The sequence below is a fragment of the Bubalus bubalis genome, chromosome 21 (genome assembly GCF_019923935.1).
Source record: "Bubalus bubalis isolate 160015118507 breed Murrah chromosome 21, NDDB_SH_1, whole genome shotgun sequence".
NCBI lineage: Eukaryota > Metazoa > Chordata > Mammalia > Artiodactyla > Bovidae > Bubalus > Bubalus bubalis.
Genome location: NC_059177.1, coordinates 58,694,548 through 58,715,385, shown reverse-complemented (window position 1 = coordinate 58,715,385; position 20,838 = coordinate 58,694,548). Strand labels below are relative to the sequence as shown.

Sequence of the window (20,838 nt, the reverse complement as noted above, 5' to 3'; positions counted from 1 at the left end):
ACCCGCCGGGCGCCGTGCCCACAGGCTCCTAGACCCAGGGACCCGCCGGGGGCCGTGCCCACAGGGCTCCTAGACACAGGAACCGGCTGGGGGCCGCGCCCACAGGCTCCTAGACCCGGGGCCCGCCGGGGGCCGCGCCCACAGGCTCCTAGACCCGGGGCCCGCCGGGGGCCGCGCCCACAGGCTCCTAGACCCGGGACCCGCCGGGGGCCGCGCCCACAGGCTCCTAGACCCAGGGACCCGCCGGGGGCCGCGCCCACAGGCTCCTAGACCCAGGGACCCGCCGGGGGCCGCGCCCACAGGCTCCTAGACCCAGGGACCCGCCGGGGGCCGCGCCCACAGGCTCCTAGACCCAGGGACCCGCCGGGGGCCGCGCCCACAGGCTCCTAGACCCAGGGACCCGCCGGGGGCCGCGCCCACAGGCTCCTAGACCCAGGGACCCGCCGGGGGCCGCGCCCACAGGCTCCTAGACCCAGGGACCCGCCGGGGGCCGCGCCCACAGGCTCCTAGACCCAGGGACCCCGCCGGGGGCCGCGCCCACAGGCTCCTAGACCCGGGGCCCGCCGGGGGCCGCGCCCACAGGCTCCTAGACCCGGGGCCCGCCGGGGGCCGCGCCCACAGGCTCCTAGACCCGGGGCCCGCCGGGGGCCGCGCCCACAGGCTCCTAGACCCGGGCCCGCCGGGGGCCGCGCCCACAGGCTCCTAGACCCGGGGCCCGCCGGGGGCCGCGCCCACAGGCTCCTAGACCCGGGGCCCGCCGGGGGCCGCGCCCACAGGCTCCTAGACCCGGGGCCCGCCGGGGGCCGCGCCCACAGGCTCCTAGACCCGGGGCCCGCCGGGGGCCGCGCCCACAGGCTCCTAGACCCGGGGCCCGCCGGGGGCCGCGCCCACAGGCTCCTAGACCCGGGGCCCGCCGGGGGCCGCGCCCACAGGCTCCTAGACCCGGGGCCCGCCGGGGGCCGCGCCCACAGGCTCCTAGACCCGGGGCCCGCAGGGGGCCGCGCCCACAGGCTCCTAGACCCGGGGCCCGCCGGGGGCCGCGCCCACAGGCTCCTAGACCCGGGGCCCGCCGGGGGCCGCGCCCACAGGCTCCTAGACCCGGGGCCCGCCGGGGGCCGCGCCCACAGGCTCCTAGACCCGGGGCCCGCCGGGGGCCGCGCCCACAGGCTCCTACACCCAGGGAGGCAGAAGAGCAGTGAGCTGTGGTTACAGCGGGCGCTCCCTGCAGGACTCCTCAGAGCCTTTCAAGGGCGGTGGTTTCCCAGACTTCTCTGTCCGCAACAGCCTTTGCCCTGGGCACCGGGGCCGTGCAGTCTAATGAAACCTGGAGCTGCTGCAGGAGGTTGCAGGCCGCCCCTCGGGAAACAAGGAGACTGTGGCGGGGCAGGCTAGGAGACCAGCGCAAGACCCACGTCGGCCCTGAGCATTGAGCACCAGCCGCCGGCCTGGGCCCTCGTCCGCAGACTGACCCTGAGAAGCCTGGACCCGTGGCCCCTCGGGCCTGTCAGATCGGCCTCACGGGCCAGCGGCGGGCATAGGCGAGACAGACCCTCAGCACAGGGTGGAGGAGGTGTGGGACACTCCACTACACTCCTGGAAGAGTGGACAGCTTGTGGGGACCCCACACCCACTCCTGTACAGACGGGGAAACTGAGCCTCAGAGAAGAGACCCAACACACCCCTGCAGGCCTCCAGACCCCAGGGCACCCTCCAGGAGGCTGACGGCAGGCCCACGCCATAGGTGGGCAGGGTGGTGGGACTCTACCACGAGGTGTGTGCGCCTCCGGAGCCTGCCAGCCCCAGGCCTGAGGACAGTCCCGAGGGCCGCTCCCCATGCCTCGCTCTGGGGTGAGGCTGGAGCCCACTTTCCAAAAGCAAACAAGACCCGGGATGAGGAGTGGGCTGGCCCACCAAGCCCCTGACTTGGCGGGGGGAAGGCCCCTGGTCCTCGGCAGGAGGTGTTCACGCTTCAGGGTCAGAGCCCCGGTCCCCTCCGTGTGGACGGCATGGCCGCACCCTCGAGAGGCGGGGTCTGTGCAGAACAGACGGGGCACCAGCTCAGGGAACAAAGCCAGGCAGATGCCAAGGGAACCAGGCTTCAGCCAAGGGGAGGTGATGGCTGTCCGGAGCCCCGGGGGAGGGGGGTGCAGGCAGGGCAGGAGGGCTCAGAGCCTTGCTGGGGGTGCATGTGGGTCCCAGTCGCCGTGAGGGACACCAGCTCCCCCAGACGTGGAGGTGCCAGCCCTCCAGAAAGGGGGGTTGGCAGAGGGGCCCCCTCAGGAGAGGAGTCGGGAGTGGAGGGGCGGGGCGAGCCTGGCCGGGCCTGGAGGCAGCCAGGGCGCGTCTGTTTTCTCTTGCCCTGGAGCCACTGAACCTCGTCCAAAGGGATGACCTCACTTCCACATCTGCCAGTGGCGTCTGTTTCCTGGGTTTGGAGCGCAGCTCCGAGAGCGCTCGGGGCCGACGGAGGCCCACGCCTGGGCTCCAGGGAGCCCTCTCTCCTCCGCCCCCTGAGACCTGGGTTCTGGGTCCCTCGGGTCTGCTCGGTTGGGGGTGGGGGCCCCGCACAGGCCAGAGCATGATCCACGGCCCCTCCTGTCCCGCTGACTCTAGATCTCGCGAACCCAGCAGCGACGCTCTTGGCCTGAGCCAGCCCCCCAGGTCGGGGCAGGGGCAGAAGTGGCGATAGGGGGCAGGCGTGGGCTCTACGCTGCTCCTCAAAGCCCCCTGGCCCTCCTACCGGCCTCCCCTGGGGACACACCAACCCGGGCTGAGCTTACGCAGCCCTCCGGGGCCGAGCTTATGCAGCCCTCCGGGCCCGTGCTTACGCAGCCCTCCGGGGCCGAGCTTACGCAGCCCTCCGGGCCCGAGCTTATGCAGCCCTCCAGGGCCGAGCTTACGCAGCCCTCCGGGGTCGCTCCCCTTCTGGGCCAGAGCTGCCCCGGGCCCCGTCTGAGTGCTGACTGGGGCACAGGGGGGACCCCAAGCCGTCTGCACTCACCTAACGGGTGGCACCTTCACCCGACCCCGTGTCCAGCCTGCAGACGGGCCCCAGAAGCTGCCCGCTGTGCAGGGGGACAGAGGCTCTGAGACGAGACAGGACAAGGAGCCCCAAGGCTGGGCCTCCCATGAAGGGGAACCACAGGAGACATGGAGGCCGGGGGCCAGTGGCCACGGCAAGGCCTTGCGCTGGGCTCCTGCCACTGAAACGTGGCTCTGTGCTGCCCACGCTCCAAGCCCCCACGGAACCAGGCACCTTGCTTCCGCCTGGAAATTCCCGTGTAATCCCCCGCCGCCCCGTTACTATTTTCGCCTCGACTGCCAGGAGGCTCAGCAGGGAGCGAATGCTCAGTGGCCCTCAGTGTTGCCCCCCCCGGCCCCCCCTCACCCTGGCAACCCTTTCCGGCAAGCTTGCCCGCCTAGGGCCTCTGCACCTGCTGCCAGCTTCTCCTGGAAGGCCCTGGCCTCGGTTACTTGGCTCCAAGGGGCCTTGGCGAGGCTCCCCCCAGCCCACCCGAGCCGCCTCCTCCCACAGGCACCCGGCCAGCCTCCCATTCCTTCGTCCTGGGGTTCGCATCATCCTTGCTCTGCAGTCAGTCCGTGTGTCCACAGGTACCCTGCCTCCTGGACCACAGCGTCCAGCTGAGAGCTGTGGCCACACCCGTTCCCCGGGGACTCCCCAGCCACCAGCACGGGGTGGCATACAGCGGGCACTGGGCTAACGTGCGAGGGAGAAAACGAGCAGCTGTGGCCATGCTAAGGCCACGCGAGGCTTGTTATTACCTCCACTGCCTCTGCTTAACCTTTCTCCCTTCTAACGGTCCTGCTATAGACGTCTGTTGCTATAAACTGTTCTGATCCACTTTAGATCTGCGTGCAGCTGAGAAATGGAACAGAGACCCCCTGCTGTGGACCTGACCCCAGGGCCAAACGCCACGGGGCGAGGGGGCCAGGAGGCCACGCAGGCAGGCCGGGCACGCCCTCGTTGTGCACACGGGTGCCGACCCCGTGGGGGGTCTGGGCCAAGTCCCTGGGGAGGAGGCGCAGCCTGGAAGGAGACAGTGTTCCTCCAGAACATGGAACTGCAAACCGAGGGGTGCGATGAGCGGCCTGGCCTTCCTGCTGTCCAGAGGACGTGCTGTTTCTGTTGTGGACTGACCTCCCCCTCCCTCTCCTGCAGACCCCGGAAGGTCCAGGCCTCTCCTGGACCCCGGGACCTCAGTGGCCCCCACTGTGCAAGCTGTGCACTGGCGGAGTCAGGCCCTGACACCCAGCACCGCCTGGAGCCCAGCCGCAGGGGGAGCAGGAAGTGGGCAGAGGCTGAGGTCTGACAGAACACCCCACGCCCACCCACTCCCTCCGCTTCCTCTGGGAGTCGGGAGGAGACCGCGAGGGCCTGGGGCTGAGGCTGAGGCTTCCATCGTGGGGAACGACCCCTGCCTGGCACCCAGCCTTGAGTGCTTGGGGGCCCCCGCCCCGCCCCACCCTGCCCCCGCGTGGCCAGCCACCTACCTGCTTGTCCTGCAGGTCGGAGGAGAGCTCATAGCTCTCGGAGAGGGACCGCGAGCGCTTGATGGCCTCCTCCTCGGCCTGCTTGCGCAGAATGGACGTTGAGTGCTGCAGCCGGGGCCTGCGTGCGCGCTGCTGCTGCCCGGGCGGCCCCGCGTACAGCCCATAGGCGCCGCTCGGCGCGTGCTCGTAGGGCTCCGGGCTCAGGCCCGAGCCGGGTGCCAAGGGCCCCTGGTGGTAGGCGGAGGGGCTGTCCAGCGACGTGCCGGGCTCGCTGCTGGGGGCCTCTCCCTCAACGCTGAGGAGAAAGCACAGACGGAGGTGAGGGGGAGACCGCATCCCTGGGCCCCGCAGGCCGGCGTCCAGCCCACACCCCGCCCTCCCCTGGGTGGACCCCCGGGGCTCACGGCCACCCCTGCTTCATGCCTCCCTAAGGCTCCCCTCCTCTCGCGGAGGCCCTGCTTTGGGTGTACAGCATGCCCCCCACCCCCTACGACCGACACCCCGCCCTGACGGACCTGCTCCCCTTCCACCGACCCCCATGACGGGCCCCCATGGAGCAGGCTGTGCCTGGGATGCCCACTGACAGCCCGCGGGTCCCACCTCCTCGCTCCTGTACTCCCACTGCCAGGATTAAGTCCTTTTTTTCCTTTTTGACCAACAATGAACAGAGTGACTCCTTGCCGCATGCCCGCAGGGGCAGGCGTTGTGTGGGCATCTGTTTTGGGCTGAGCTTGTCCCTCCCCACCAACACCCGCAAGCTGCGAGCCCTAACCGCTCAGAGCGTGTATCTAAAGACAGGCTTTCAGGACGCGATGGAGGCAAAACGAGGTCACGGGGCCTGATCCAAGGTCAGGACACACACATGACCACCCTGCGCCCAGCTCTCAGCATCGCGCTCGTGAGCCACAGGCAAGAACGTGCTGAAGCCGTCCACCCCGTCTGTGCTGCTAGTGACCACCAGCCTGGAGGCGGACACAGAGCATCTTCTAGAACTCTTAAAGCCAGCCTGCGAGGACTGATTGCTCACTCCATCTCTGGGAGAGCAGACTGACACCCGCGTGGCGCCGGCTCTGCCCGAGGTCGCGCAGGTAGAGCATGGGTGCATCGGGATTAGAGCCCAGGATGGGGGGCTCCTGCCACCCCACAGACCTGGTCCCCGGGCCTGTGCGCACCCCTCAACTTTCCAAGTGTCCGGTGAGGGCATGGGGTGGGGTGGTTACTCACCCCACACTCGAGACCCCAGAAGATGTGAGCCCAGAGGCGGTGATGAATATGCAACCAAGGTTCTGGGACCTTCAGGCAGCCTCTCCAGCAGTGCCGGCCACTCCCGCCCCTCAGGACATCCTAGCATCCCTTGGGCTGGCGTGGCGGTCCCTCCGGAAGTGGCCCGGGGGAGGGAAGGGCGCAGAGCCCCATGGGCTGCAAGTGGTCCTTTCTCTAGGGTCCCATCGTCACAGCAATGCAATCAGCAGCTTGTGCCCGGCCCACCCGCCCAGCTCTGCCCGCCACGGAACGTGAGACCATCGGCTGCCTCCCGGGGGAGGGTCCAGCGGGGCCCAGCCACAGGCACCCATGCCCGGGGCGCCTCTCCCGCCCGCTGCCAAGCCGGCACGTGCTGTCAGGCCGGCCGTCTAAGAATAGTGCCAGCCTTCCGCTCTGGCCCGCGGGACGCTCGGTGGGTCCCCTACAGCAGAGCCTGCAGCCCAGCAGTGGAGGGTGATGAGGGTCCTCTCCCGGGGAAGGGCCCTGGGTGCCAGCCCCGGATGTGGCCGTGATTCCGGGGCTCCCGCCCGCCCAAGGCCTGGCCCCAGGCCCAGCACCCCTGCTGTCCGGGGCAGTCACCGGCAGAAGCTTCCACGGGGCCTCGTGGGCCCGTGTGGGGCGGGGCCGGGTGCGCCCCGAGACAGCCCTGGACGGACAGCGGGAGGGGCGGGGGCAGAAGGTCGGGGGGCCCCAGGCAACGGGCCCCCCTAAGTGCACGTGGCTGATGGGAGACTCCACCTGCCCTCCTCCCCGAGACCCCAGGACCCGCTCCACACGCGCCCCCACTGGACAGCCTTCCAATAGGGCTGCTCTGTCTCCAGAGAACAGGGAGACAGCAAATGCAATCGTGTCCTCGCAGCGAAGCAGCCAGGGCTCAGCTCGCCAGGATTTTAAATAGTCCCTGAGCCCAGAGGCTGCAGAAGCCACGGCGGTGACAGGCAGGTGCTGCACAGGGCCAGGCAGGGGCTGGGACCTGCCCCCAGCACCGACACCCCCCAGGCAAAGAAGGGTGTCCACCCTCACAGGGCAAGGGACTCAGCCCCTTCCCCAGCCTGCACTCACTTGGTCTCAAGTGATCTGCATGGGTGGAAGGGCGTTCCTCCCAAGGGTGTTCCTCAAACACCTGTTTGAGGCAGAGGGTGCTGAGGAGGGAGGGGCAGGCGGCTGCCCCTGGACCCTGTGCAGGGCACGGGCCTCCTGTCCGGCTGGGCTCACGGGCGCAACATGCATGCCCGTGGTGCCCTGGCTGGATGAGGCTGGAGCACCCGTGGGAGGGGCGCTCCCATCTGCTGCGGATGCAGGGGGCCTTTGCGGGGCTGGGCCAGCCCAGGGTTCCTGCTCGGTCCGTGACTCAGCTCCTGACCATCTCAGGCCAGCAGGTTCCAGAAGGTGCTCTGGGGAGAGGGCCAGGCCTCTGTCACGGCCAAACGGATGTGTGGCAGGCACCTGTGAGCCCGACCTCCCAGACACACCCACCTGCCCGCCTCTCAGCACATCCAGGCCGCCAGGGCGGGTCCCTGGACTCTCACCCAGCCCCCAGCCTCTCCTCCCACAGCAGCCAGACCAATCCCAACAAAGGAGGGGGCACACCAAGGGCTCCCTGCCCGTCACACCAAGTGTGGAGACGCCGCCCTCCAGGCCTGACCTCGCCATGGCCCCCTCCCCTCGCTCACGCTGTTCCAGCCTCACTGGGGTCTGGCCCGCGGGGACATTCCGGTCTTCTCAAAGGCGTCAGGCACGCCCCTGCCTCGGGGCCTTTGCACTGGCTGTTCCCCTGCCTGGACCGCTGTTCCCGTCTTACGTCTCAGCCCCCTCCAGGCCTTCACCACCCCGGGGTCTTTGCTCAATGCCACCTTCCAAGGAGGCCCCCACCGCTGGACCGAATTAAAACCACGGCCCCCTCCCCACAGCATTCCTAACCCCTTACTCAGCGCTTTCGCAGCGCCGACCTGCCGTGTAACGTTACGCGTTCCCGGGCTTTCCCTGTGCCACTTTCCTCCCACGTCGGTGCCCAGGCTCTGTGAGCACACAGGGCACTTGGCTGCTTTGCTGGCTACGCTCCCCGAGTGCCGACGTGCGCGCCAGACCAACAGGGTCGGTGAGGCCCGCCGGCCCCGGAGTGGGGCTTCTGACGTGCGCCACCCCCAACGCACACTCCGCCTGCCCCACACCTAACCCGCGATGGCCCCCGTCCCCTCGCGGAGGCCGAGCCAGAGTCCTGAGCTGAGTCACCGGCCAGTCCCTCCCCTACGTCCGCTCTGTGGCACCCATGCCCTCTATTTGTCCCCAGGTCCTGCCGACTGCACATGAATGGTGTCCACTTGAGTTGTGTGACGTGGCAGCCTCTGCATACCCCAAAAATCAAACCCTCAAAGCGTCCTGATAAGAAGTGGCCAGACCACACCATTGCGACCAGCACGATACACCGTCCTCCAGTGAACGACTGGACAGAAGCAAGCAGAGCACGCACTGTCTTGAGCCAGAGAACATCACTCCTTCCTGGTCCTGAAGAGAAGTGACACACGCCAGACCCCAAGGGGGTCTTCCTAATCTGAGCCAGAGCCCTGGTGAGCACAAAGGCACGTTTACGGGGGAACCCTGGGCACTGACAGGCACGCTGGCCTCAGGTTTTCAGGGCACCAGCTAGACCTGGTCATCGAATTGCAACCCTGCAGATGCTAGAGCTCTGTCCTGGCCAGCCCTCAGCTCTGGATGCCCAGGGCAGCCTGCCCCAGGGACACAGGGCAGTGGCCCAGCCCCCAGCAGCCCCGAGCACCTCTCCTCACCACAGTGCTCGCCCAGTGGGAGCTCCATGTCCCACCACCCAGGAACCCCCTCTCTCGGGGAAGCTTCTGTCCATCGGTCAGGATCGGACACTCCAGAGTCAGCCCTCGGCTGCACATGGGGATTCGAGAACACGCGCAGACCCTGGGCCATGTGCAGATCGAGGGTCGGGCGGGCCCCATGCACACCGCTGCTGTTCCCCGACCGTTCAGAGTCCCCGGGACGTTCCGTGAGAGTCAGGAGTGTGGCCAGTGCTCTGGGCAGACGCTCCTGATCCGGCCTCCCTCTCCCAGAGATTCTCACGAAGGAAGCAAGGCCAATACGCAGAGGTGCGTGCAAAGAATTCCACGGCTGTGCTGTATCTGATTGTAGAAACTTGGAAATAATCTAAATGCCTGTCAGCAAGGGGCTGATTTACATAAATTACACATCAATATAATGGAAACTAATGGAGACAATGTTAAGTTGGGGGAAGTTCTGGCCCGATGGAAGTTCTTGTGATAAACAGTGGGGGGACCTTTCCGGCTGACGGGAGTTTAATACAGGCTGCGAAGCCAGTCAGTGACGCGGAGTGAGAAGCCGGAACAGCCCCAGCCCTGCCGTCCACTGCAGGTATCGGCTCACAGGGGAAGACTGTCCGGAGCTCCAGGTGGATTCCGAAGGCTGGGGCGCTCGCCCCCACCTTCTCCTGTGAGCCTGGGCAGACAGCACCCACCCGTCCCTGACTCGCTCCTGCAGGCCCGCGAGCACCTTCCCACAGGACCACGTGGCTGGGGGCACGTGCCAACACCCACGACAGCACGGGGCCGCCTCCCACCGAGGGCTGGAGCGCGCAGCCACGGACGACCTGAGGCCGGTGGCCAAGCCTCTGTCAGGCTCACAGCCCGCATCGCCCGGCTCGAGAAAGGATGCTCTCGCGTGGCTGAACTGCCCGTCCCTGGAGGTGTACAAGCCGCAGCAGGGCAGACACCTGTTGGAGGCGGGGCAGAAGGACCCCTGCCACTGACAGACTGACGTCTGTACAGTCAGTACACGGAGACAGCCTTCAAAAAGCCATCGGCTCGTGAAAAGCGCTTTCTAAGTGCGGTCTCCAGTTCTCTGACCGAGAGGGCCCCGCCTGCAGGTCCCAGCAGTGAGAGGTGGGAGGGGCAGGTGGGTCAGGGTCACCCGCCCTGCCTGCTGGAGGGGCCTCCTGCGGACACCACCCATACCTGGAGCTGTAAATGCTCCTGAAGGGGCTGCTGGGCCGGGGGGAAGGGGCCCGGCTCCAAGGCTGAGATGCCACATCCCCACTCCAGCTGGTGGGTGAGTCAGGCAGGGGGCCTGCGGCCACACGGACGTCTCTAATTATGGCCTGTGAGGTCATGAATGACTTTTCTTAAGAAAAACGCTAGTCTGAGGCAGCTGTGGGCAGAAGCAGAGACCCGCTGCTCACCCCCAGCACTGATGATGCCGATAACAGAAATAATGTTTTCAGAGTCAGGGCTGCTTACTCCCCGCAACCGCTGACACACCTCCCAGGCACAGAGAGGCTAGCCTGCCCCGAGACACGCAGCTCACAAGTGAGGTCAGAGCCCACACTCACACCCGCTGTGCCTGAACAGCTCGCTGACTCACACACACACACACACACACACACACACACACACACACGCAGCAACGCTCCCTGTAAAGCCTCGGGGGATGCGGCTGCTGTATTGGGTGATTAACCTACATGGCCTGTAACCCAACCGCCACCCCTGGAACCAGGGCACGCTGGGCCACTGTCCCTTCCGCAGACGAGGAGCGTGGGGTGGTGAAGCTGAGTCGCTGGGTCACGGGTGCAGGGGACTGGATCCCCGTTGGATGCACCTGCCACCTGGCAGCAGAGAGGAAGCGTGTGCCCCTGGGGGCAGGGCTGGGGTCCAGGGCCTGGCATCCTGGGGTCGTGTGTGGTCATGACATAAACCAGCCTGGGGTACATGGCGCCAGCGGTGGTCACATCGTCTGGAAAAGCCACTGTCTTCTGAGTGGGCCAGCCCCACGCGGAGGGAGAGCCATCTGCAGGCCTGTCTGTGGTCAGATGTCCACGCCAGAGCCGCCTCCACACTCCCAGCAGAGTACCCAGGCCCGAGCAACACAGCCTCCCAGACACACGCGCTCCCTCACACCTCCGCCACACTCTGTTCAGGGTTTCTGATTCCCAGAAAGGGAGGTTCAAGCCAGAGTCAACAGGAGCCTTCACAAGCCTTCCCTCCCAAACCCCCGCTGGGGCTCCTGCAGCTCTGTGGTCACATTAGCAGAGGTTTATCGCCCAGGATGGGGAGGGGACGGGTCCTGCTCTGCACTAGGTTCTGGGTGACAGACGCAGACAGACCAGGGCAGGGTCTGAAGGGGAGGGGAGGGTGGGAAGGGACTGGTGGCCGTGTCCCCCATCAAGGGGCCACAGGAGCAGAGATGGAGTGACGGTAGCGTGGCTTCAGGAGGCAGAGCATCAGCCGCTCAGCGCCTGGCGGTGGTGGGGGGCTGCCTCGGGGAGTGTGGGCATTCCCACAGGGTCTGGAAAACCAGTCTTCAGGGACCGAGCTGGCTTGTGGTGGGTCACGCCCCACGTACAGTCACCCAGTGTGCCACAACCCAAGCTAAGTTCACGTTTATAATCCCTGACATGACCCCATTGAGAAGGCCTGGCTCCCCCGCCCTCTGCTGATGGGAGAACGGAGACTTGGGTTTGGGGTGTGCCCAAGGTCGCAGAGCTCAGACCACAGCCAGGTTTCAAGGGCAGGTCACCTTCCCAGGCTTTCGACTCTGTGAGACGTGCCCGGGCCTGGAGGCAGCCCCCTCCCCGAGGGCTGGCCTGGCCCTGAGCACCAGTGGACAAGGACACAGAGGGCTGATGTGAAGGGAGAGGTGAGTGTGTAAAGGGACACAGAGCTGGTGTGCCAGCAAGGAGGGGGCGGAGCGGGCTTCCCCGGGGACCCGGAGGATGCTCCTGCACCAGTCACCCACACCCGCCTCCAGGGAGGCCTAAGACATCACAGCCGGGACTGCAGCTGCTAAGTGGTCCTTAGGATGGACGCCTGGCTGGCCACCGAAGGGACTGATGGGCCCCAGGGGACACTGAGCCCTGGCCATCCTGGGGGGAGGAACTGCGGACCTCCTGTTCTCAGGGAGATGCTGGGCACCTTCGCTGGTGGGCAGGTCGGGTAGAAGGACCTCAGGATGGGTGGACGCAGAGGCAACAAGGGCCTCTGGTGAGGGCTCAGGGCCTCCAGGCCCTGCTGAGGGACTGGGGGAGGCTGGAGCCGCAGCCGTCCAAACAGCCACCTGAACACCAGCGTGATTTCTGCTCAGCCAGCGAGGAGCACTGTCTCAAAGCTGAGGGAGCAGACGAGCCTTCTGGACAGTCGAGGCCGCCCGAAGGGCTTGGTGGGGGTCGGGAGGGTCTGGCTTTCACCCAGGTTCCCAGACGGCTTTAATGGGGATACACAGCGATCAGAGAGGAGCCGAAAGAACCCGTGTCCGGCCCGGGCACGCTGTCTCTGCTGCCTGGTGGGCCCCTGGAATGCAAGCCCCCACCCCTGCCCGCCGCCCCCTCTTGGCCGACAGCGGCTGCATCCTTCCAGCCGCTCCAGTCCCTCTCGGGCCGCTCTTGGCAATGGTCTTGCTCACACTCTGCATATCATCCGTCAGCAAAGCAGGCTCTGCCACCCTCGAGAGAGCCAGCATCGGACCACTCGGTGACCCCCTCACCATGTTGGGGCCAGCTTGGCCCGTGCGGCCCCTGCCTCATCACCGGGTTCCGGCCCCACCCACCACACCCCTGCCTCCCCCATTCAGCAGCTGGGACCTGTTGAGACACAACTTGGACCGGGTCCCTCACCCGCTTGCTGCCCTCCCGGGACTCAGGGCCAAGTCCTCCCGTGAGCCGGAAGCTCTGCAGGACGGCCCCCACGCCCTGACATGCTCCCACCAAGTCCTCCCGTGAGCCAGAAGCTCTGCAGGACGGCCCCCACGCCCTGGCGTGCTCCCCCCACAAGGCCTTTGCACATGCTTCCGCTCTGCTGGGCTCTTCCCAGACGGCTGCCCAGCTCGCCCCTCGCCTCCTCCAGCTCTCTGCTCAAAGGCCACCTGAGTCTCAGGGAGCCCCAGCCCCCGCCTCCCTCCCGGCTGCACCTCTGCAGTGCCAGCCACTGTCTGGTCTGGCACCCGGAGGCACGCACACTCCCAGCCGCTCCGAACCGTGTTAGAAGGGCCCAGACTCCCGGGGACTGTGCTGTCTGCCACACGGACCCCAGGTCTGTGCAGCGGGACCCGGGCCGGGCGGGCACGGGCTTACAGGAGATGGTCTCGGCCCTGGGCCAGGGGATGGTGGGGTTTCGGAGCCACAGAGACTGGAACCCGCCCGAACTTACCACCTCTATGCAGAAAACCCACGAAAACACGACTCAGAATTGTCTAGAAACAGGGTTTCCAAAGGCAACCGGAAGCTCTTCTACTCCCCAGCATAACCTTCAGCGTCTAGAAGGACGAGGACCCTCTGGCCGGGCACTGCCACCCCTCCCTCAGGGTGCCCAGCGGGCAGAATCAAGGTACCTGGAGAGTGGCCCCCAACCCGGGCTGTTCCCCAGACTCTTCCGGGAGATTCGGCAGCCGATTCCTGCCTGACTCAGGAGCTCCCCGGAATTCAAAGGGTCAGCCAGCACTATGGCCCCAGAAACTGGACTTCTAAAAGAGTCCTGGCCAGTCGTGACCTGTGGGCCATCTGGAATTCCAATGACCTGGCCAGGCACCTCCCGTTGGACGCAGAGGAAACTGAGGCCCGGGACGAGAGGCCAGCCAGCCCCCTCCCCGCCCGCCGCCCCCAAGTTCCACCTCTGGATGCCCACCCCCCTGAGTCCTGCCCACGTGGCTCTGTTGGGTCTACACAGAGCGGTGGTCACTGTCTTCCTCTTCTTCCTTACATTAGAACTAGGTACCAGGAATGCTCGTTCATCCTGATTTCTGGCTTTTCTTTGATAAAATGAGTAGAGAACATATTTCCAGGTGGCATCCATCGCTGAGCTGAGAGGTGGCCGCCAGCCCTGGGCGGACACCCGCCTGCCTGTCCCGTGGGCACTGGGGCCGGGCCTGCTTCACCGATGCTAAGGGTGCAGAGCCTCAGCCACGGTCCAAGTCCCCAGGGGTGCCGCCCCCCGGGCTGAGCCCGGTTTCATACCAGCGAATGGTCCTCACTGCCCCAGGGCTGTGTGCACAGCGAGTGCTCGGCCTGTAAACCCAGGCCCGGCCAGGGTCCTGCCGCAATGGCCCGTGATTTGCAAAAAACACCACCATTATGGAAGCCGGGCTCCACAGCCGAGACCTGGGACGGCTGAAAGTAACAAACAAAGCGTTTAAAGAGGAGAGTGACTGAAGAGGCCCACCAGTTTTATCGTCGCTCGAGGTTTTCTCAGGACCTGCACAGTCTAATTCACCAAACCACAGACGCAGGCAGCGGGCTGCACAGGGACCACCGTGGAGACACGAAACCCGGGAGCCCACTGGGAGACCTGACCTCCCCAGGAGCCCCCCGACAACCCCTCTCCCCCAGGCTGGCCACTCTGGTCCGTGAATGTTCACTGAAGCCAGCTCTGTGCCACAGCCAGGTCAGGGCCGGAGACGCGGGGGACGCTACGTCGACGGCTGGCGTCGGGAACAGTGACAGAGACGCGGGGGACGCTACGTCGACGGCTGGCGTCGGGAACAGTGACAGAGACGCGGGGGACGCTACGTCGACGGCTGGCGTCGGGAACAGTGACAGAGACGCGGGGGACGCTACGTTGACGGCTGGCATCAGGAACAGTGACAGAGACGCGGGGGACGCTACGTCGACGGCTGGCGTCAGCAACAGAGATGGAGACGCGCCAGGCACTGCAGGCTGGCGTGCAGAGCCCAGGCCCCAGCGCCTGAGGCGGGAAGCTCCCTGGAAGGCAGGCGCCCGCTGTCTGGGCCCTGGGAGGGACCCTGGGTGGTGATGGAGGGCTCTTCTCTGCTCAGGAGCCCCATTTCTTGAGGCTGAGCAGCGGAGGTGGGGTCCACCGTGGGCACAAGGCCGGTGGGCCATGCCTGGGGCTGCAGGAACCCTAGAGTTTGGGACCCCAAAAGGCTCGATGAGGAAGGGGTGCTGGACCCCAGCACCGGGTCAAGGCCAGGGAAGGGTCCCGGGTTCAGCTGGGGCGGTGGTCAGGGGGGACAGCAGTGGTGTTCTGGAAAGGCACCTCCATCCTTCCTTGCAGCGACCCTCAGCAACTCTCGGTGACAAGAGGCCTGTGCCGGCTGTGATGGGGGAGGGGAAAGCAGCTGGGCCGCAGGCCAGTGACAGGCCGGAGCAGGGAGAAGCCGAGGCCTGTGCCCGGGTCCTGGAAGACACCCTGGGGGACTGGGAGGGGCAGAGGCCACTGAGTAGCTGGGAAGGCCAAGAATGGGGGTGCTGGTGGGAGGGGAACGCTGGCTGGTGGGGTCGGGGGAGGAGGGCGGGGCTGAGGGTGGGGCAGCGGGAAGCGGAAGGGCTCCCCCGCAGCCCTCTAGCCACTGCCCTCCAGCCACTGCCCTCCATGCCACGTGGGCACAGCTCGCTGGCCTGACTGCCCCATCCGCTCTGGGGCAAGGACTGCGGCCGCTGCCCCGAGGTCTGTCCTGCTGGGGACGAGGTCCAGCCCTGCTCCGCCTCCTGGGCTTCAGCACCAGCACTAATTACGGGCACAGAGGCCTCCAGGAGTGGCTTTTGTACACGTATAAAAATACAGGACTTAGAACAATGGACTCTGCTGAGTGGGAGGCTATTTTTAGAGCCCCCTCCCTGCAGTAGCAGCCAGCATCTCCCCGTTTGTCAGCTGCTGCTGGCGAGACGGGCCGCAAGCCTACCGCGAGAAGTGCAATGTTGGGATGCCCGCACCATGGGGCGTGGGGTGCTGCCCCGGGTCCCAGGGGCCCGTAGGGCAGTCACCACCCCACAGAGTCCCAACGTGAGCCGGTGAGAGACTGCGTGGGGGGTCTGGCCCCCTGCCTGAGCCTCAGCTTTGCCACCGCGGGGCATGGATCAGGGGACAGGGCGCCAGGGCGAGGAGTCCTGCAGACGGCCGGGAACCCTTCCAGGGGGCCGGGGCCGCGCCCTTCCTCAGACAGGCCTGTTCTCTCCAGTGCACGGCCAGAGGGGAGGGACACGCGTCCGCTGGGCCTCCAGGCCCTTGTCCCGGCCTGCCAGCCTGCTTCCAAGTCACCCTTCCGGCCCCCGGGAGGGGGCGGCTCCAGCGTCTCTGGCAGAGGCCTCGCTCAGAACATAAAGAAGGTCTGTCTGCCCGCCTGCTAGAGCCAGGCCGGACCTCCCTGTGGCTCGCGTTGAGTCACTCCCATCAAAATAGCCCGGACAGCCGGAGGGTCAGAGGTCAGCCCCGAGAGGCCACAGTCAGGACACGCACGGCGGGGCCCGGGGCCCGGAGCGTGGCCAACATGGGGCGTGAGGGTCACTCTGGCAGGAGGGACAGGGAAGGGGGTCCTGCGGCTACCGCGCCGTCTCCCCGCGCCTCCACCGCCGCCCCCTGCTCTGCACTGTGGGCTGGGAGCCTGAAGGCCTGCTCTGCCGCATCTCCGCCTCCAGTGGCGGGGGAAGGGTGCACGCCCCCTGCTCAGGACCCCGGGGCTGGGGACAGGGCTCAGCGAGCTCAGAGAGCCCTCGCTGCAGGAGTGAACGGCGATGCTACACGAGCGATGCTGCCCGTGACCAGGGGCTCGATGGACCCGTCTGTCCACTCAGTGCATGCTGAAACGCTAAGGATGAGGCCCACAGGCGAGTGGGGTCCGGAGCTGGCCCGGGACACTCCCACCCTCCCTCTCAGGGCAGGGCCTGGGACCCCGAACACCCGACCTCTAGGATCCTTGGGCGGCACCCCCACCCCTGGCGCGGCACCCGGGTCACCTCACTGCCCTTGCCCACAGCCAGGCTCCCTCCCTGCCTGTTCACAGCAAGCAGGGGCACAGGGCCCTGCGGGCAGACAGGCTCCCTGGGTCCCAGCCGGCAGGCAGGGCCTCGACGGTCTGCTGCTCTGGCCCGCGTCTGCGCTCGCCACCCCAAACAGCTGAGGGCCTGGCATGTTTCTCGGAGGGACAGATGCATGTTCTGCACCCAGAACACTGCTCTCCAGGCCTCGAGTCACAAAGCCTCTGCGGGGACACCCTGGCGCGGCTCCCTGGGGCCCACCCTGCCCAGCCCTGGGAGGCCCGGGGGCGGGCACCAACTGGGGCCCAGCCAGGAGGTGGGAGCCGACTCCCTCCAAGGCAGCAAACGTGCGCGTTCAGGCGGCCAGATGCCAGCTGGCGGGGGAGCCCCGGGGCTCTGGGGGGGAGCTGGTGCACACGGCCTGCCGTCGAGCCTGGCCAGGGCCTCCGCTGGCGCGGCGCTGTGCACACGGCGTCACCATTGGTCCCGGGGGCCCCGATCGGCCTGGCGCTCTCACCCCACACGCCGGGGGGCTGAGCAGCAGGCCAGGGGCCAGGCCTGCATCCCGGGAGAACCGGGCCTCTGACGCCAGCCCCGTGGCCAAGTGCGGAGACAGGCTCTGAGAAAGCCCTTTATCCTCCCCAGTGCCATCTGGGCCGGGACCGAAGCAAGGGTGGGGCCCAGCCATCTGGGACCCTGGCGTCGGCCCCAGAGGCCTGGCGCCCACCCGGCGTCTCCTCATGGGCTGATGAGAAGGCAGAGCTCTCGGGAGGACGGGGCTCCCCATGAGGGGGCTCACAGGGTCTCAGCACAGAGCTCCAGATGGGCCCCCGAGGATCAGGCCCTGTGGGTGCACATTCCCTCATGGGCATGGCCACGCCCACAGGGGCTCCCTCTCTGCTGGTCACAGTCCCACCACTCCCTGAGGCCCGACCACACCCACGGGCTCCGGGCCTTACGCCACCTTCCTGCCGGTCGCGTCCGTTTCACGGGCTTGCCGAGGACCAGCACTCGCGACCGACTCAGAGCAGAAGTCAGGTCTGCAGCCAGGGGCCGGCCACCCTCAGGGAGCCTGACTTAGGACACCAAGTCCCCGGGGCAGGGCCCCGGAACTCCCACGGCTCTGTGTGGCCCTGCCTTCCACCCTGCCGCGCCCTCCAACAGCTGGAATTTGAGGGTCCCCCTGACGTGGCACCATCACACGGATGATGACCACAATGCCGTGGTCGTCGTGGCCACTGAGCTTCGACTCACCAGACGTGCTCCCTCCTCCGTTTCACGGGGACAGTGGTGGTTTAGTCACTCACTCGTGTCCTACTCTTGCGACCCTATGGACTGTAGCCCGCCAGGCTCCTCTGTCTGTGGGATTCTCTAGGCAAGGATCCTGAGTGGGTTGCCATTCCCTTCTCCAGGGGATCTTCCAGATCCAGGAATCGAACTCAGGTCTCTTGCCTTGCAGGCAGATTCTTTACCGACTGAGCTATGAGGGAAGTCCTAAAAGCATCCATCTGACCCCGGACGCCCAGGCGACACCCTGGGGTGTGCCCACCCAGGACAGCCCCCTGCACCCCTCCATGTGGGGAATGCTGCTCTGAAGCTCAGGAAGTGCCGCATGGAGCGTGGGGCCCGGGCTCGGGGGAAGGCCAGACGGGGTCAAGCTCCAGCCGCCCCACTGCTGGGCTGAGCGACCCCCGGCAGGTGGCCTCCCTGCTCTGGGCCTCCACGGCCTCCTTGAAGCAACGGACATCAGTCCTGCCACCAATGACCTAGCAGGCACGTGGGGACCGCATGAGGACCCGCTGTGCTGACTGCAAGCGCCCAGGTGAGCGCGGCGCTGTTTCGGCTCTGCACACGGGAGATGAGGGCTCGGCGGACGGCCTGTAAGGGTCTGTCGAGGCCAGAAAGAGACGTGGGACACATGATGTCCAGGCCAGGACCAGCCTTGGTACGTGTGGGGAGCCAGGACCCCCGGGGTCACGCACAGAGCCCCGTCCTTTCAGCCTGCCCTCGGCTCACCTGAGCGCTGGGACCTCCGCTCCCCTCGCTGCGTCTCGGGTGCAGATGGCATCACCCCTCCCTGTCCATGTGTCTCACCGGCCACTGCTTCCCGCCCGCTCTCTGCCAAGACCCTTGCCCCCTGGCGAAGCCAGGGCAGCCCTTGTTGGTTCTGACTCTTTGCATCAGGAGGACTCGAGCTTCCGACGCCAGGGCACACTTGGAAAGATTTTTCCAAATACACACACACATACACGCACGGCCAAAAATCCTCCCGGCTGAGCCAAATTAAATACAGAGGCCTCTAGTTATTTCCATACGCGCAAAAGGGACTTAAATAAAGCAGCTCTCTGTGGCAGGCTCCAGCAGACAGGGCCGGGCCGGGCCCCAGGGACGCCCAACAGGGCAGGGAGGAGGCACCGGCTGGGGAGATGGGCTTCGGGAGAGCGGGCGGGTGGAAAGCAGCCCCGTCACACAGGCGGCCCACCCTGTCGGCCGGAACCAGGCGCGGGGCCCGCTCGGGGCCCGGGACACTGTCGGCCCAGCCAGACGGGGCCCCCAAGCTGCCTTACCAGCCCCCCACCACCACAAAGTCCTGTAAACCCACAAATCCTCCAGGTCCTTGCCAACTTAAAATCTTTGTCACGGTCGCGACTCCTGGGGGCTGGCACCCACACCCGCCCCCACAGGGCCCTGTCCCCCACGTGTCGTGGCCTCTGGAGGTGTCCACGGCCCTCCTGGGAGGCTGGGTGCCCACAGTGGAGGGGGCATTGCCAGCAAGAGGCCTCAGGACCCCACTGACCCTGGGAGGCACATGTCTGTCACCCTGGAGGGCAGGCTTGGAAACTCGGCACAGGGGAGCACGACACTCAGGGTTCCCGTACACCTGCCTCCCCTCCGACACTCCCCGGGGCAGGACTGCGCGGACACCCTGTCATCATCCCCTGGGGGCCGGCAGTCAGCAAGAGCGCGCACTCAGAGCTGGAGGTGACACCCGCCCGAGGCAGGGGCCCTCTCGCCTGCCCGTTTACTTGATGGAGAAACTGAGGCACTGAGGGGATGTAACTTAGCGGGGGAGAGGGGAGCTGACCGAGCACGCCCCCCGGTCATGGCGCTTGACGCCCCGCCTCCACTGTCTCTTCCTGGGGCGACGGGGGAGGGGCCCGCCTGCCTTGTCTGACCCTGACTCCCTCCCCCCTGCCTCCCAGGGCTCCCCATATGCAGCCCACCCCCCCCCAGCGAGGGCCTGGGGGGGTCAGGACGCTGCCCCTCGACCTCCCACAGCAGCACAGAGCCCCGCCCGTCTGGCGCCCGGCAGGCAGGAGCTCCGTGCCCTGAGGCAGGCAGGTAGGCCCCTCTGTGCCTCAGCTCCTCAGCCATGAGATGGGGGTGTCGTGCAGTTCACAAGGCCGCCCTGAGGGCCACACGGCAACACCCAGAGGCCCTCGCAAGCCTCTGCTCAGAGACAGGCGTCGGAGCATGGGACCCACGACCTGCGGAGGGGAGGGGGGCGCTGACCGGGCAGCTCTCTGGCTGGATCGTGTGTGTGGTGGGGTCCGGGCTGACCGCCGCCTCTGGGGTGGGAGTGTGGGGAGAGGGATGGACTCAGGGAAGGGGGTCGTGTGTATGTGTGTAGGGGGGTCCGGGCTGACCCCCACCTCTGGGGTGAGCAGGTGGGGAGGGGGACGGACTCAGGTGCTAGGGCAGGAGCTGCAAGACAGATGGACAGAACGCACAAAGGCCGCCCAGGCAGCACCCGGGGGAGCCTGGTCTCCCACGCCAGACAGAAGGTGCTTGGAGGCCATGGGTCAGGCCGCCCAGGGGCCGGGCGAGAGGAGGGGTCCATGTATCTGGGGGGAGACAGGGGCGCAGGGGGCCTCGGGTCAGCAGGCAGGGCCCCGCAGGGATGGGGAGCAGAGAGCCCCGGTCCTGTCTGAGGCCTGACCGGAGGGCCAGCTCTGCCCTGCGGGGTGGGCGTCACTCGGGCCCCAAGGCGGGGATGCCAGCCGGGCTCTGGGTCCCCAGGCTGGGCCACTGGAGGGACCCGCCCGGGGAACATAGCTCCGCCTCCAGAGACGAGGCCGACCACACGACAGCCCCTCGAGTTAACATCCTCACATCCGCACTGCGTCTGGGATCTGCCTAATCCTGGGGCAAGGAAGCAAAAGCGCCCCTGGGGGCCATGACGCCCTTTGCATACGCTTGGGGGGTTTCCATGGTGAAGAGTTTAAAACAGTGCTAGGAATCTGCTGTCCACATTGAGGCCTAACTTCCTGGGCCATTTGGCCATTTTTACTGAGGGAGAAAAAAAAAGTAACAAACCCAGCACA

General features: G+C 66.8%; 1 protein-coding gene across 9 annotated transcripts in view; it reads right to left on the bottom strand.

Annotated features, from left to right (window-relative positions):
* The window catches only part of IQSEC1 (IQ motif and Sec7 domain ArfGEF 1), a 143,856-nt gene that overhangs the window by 25,706 nt on the left and 97,312 nt on the right, over nucleotides 1–20,838 (bottom strand). For all 9 annotated transcript variants that reach the window (XM_045163976.1, XM_025272447.3, XM_025272450.3 and 6 more), the window contains exon 2: nucleotides 4,513–4,807. In XM_045163976.1, coding sequence (XP_045019911.1) covers nucleotides 4,513–4,807 — 295 coding nt within the window. The remainder of the gene's footprint in view (nucleotides 1–4,512; nucleotides 4,808–20,838) is intronic.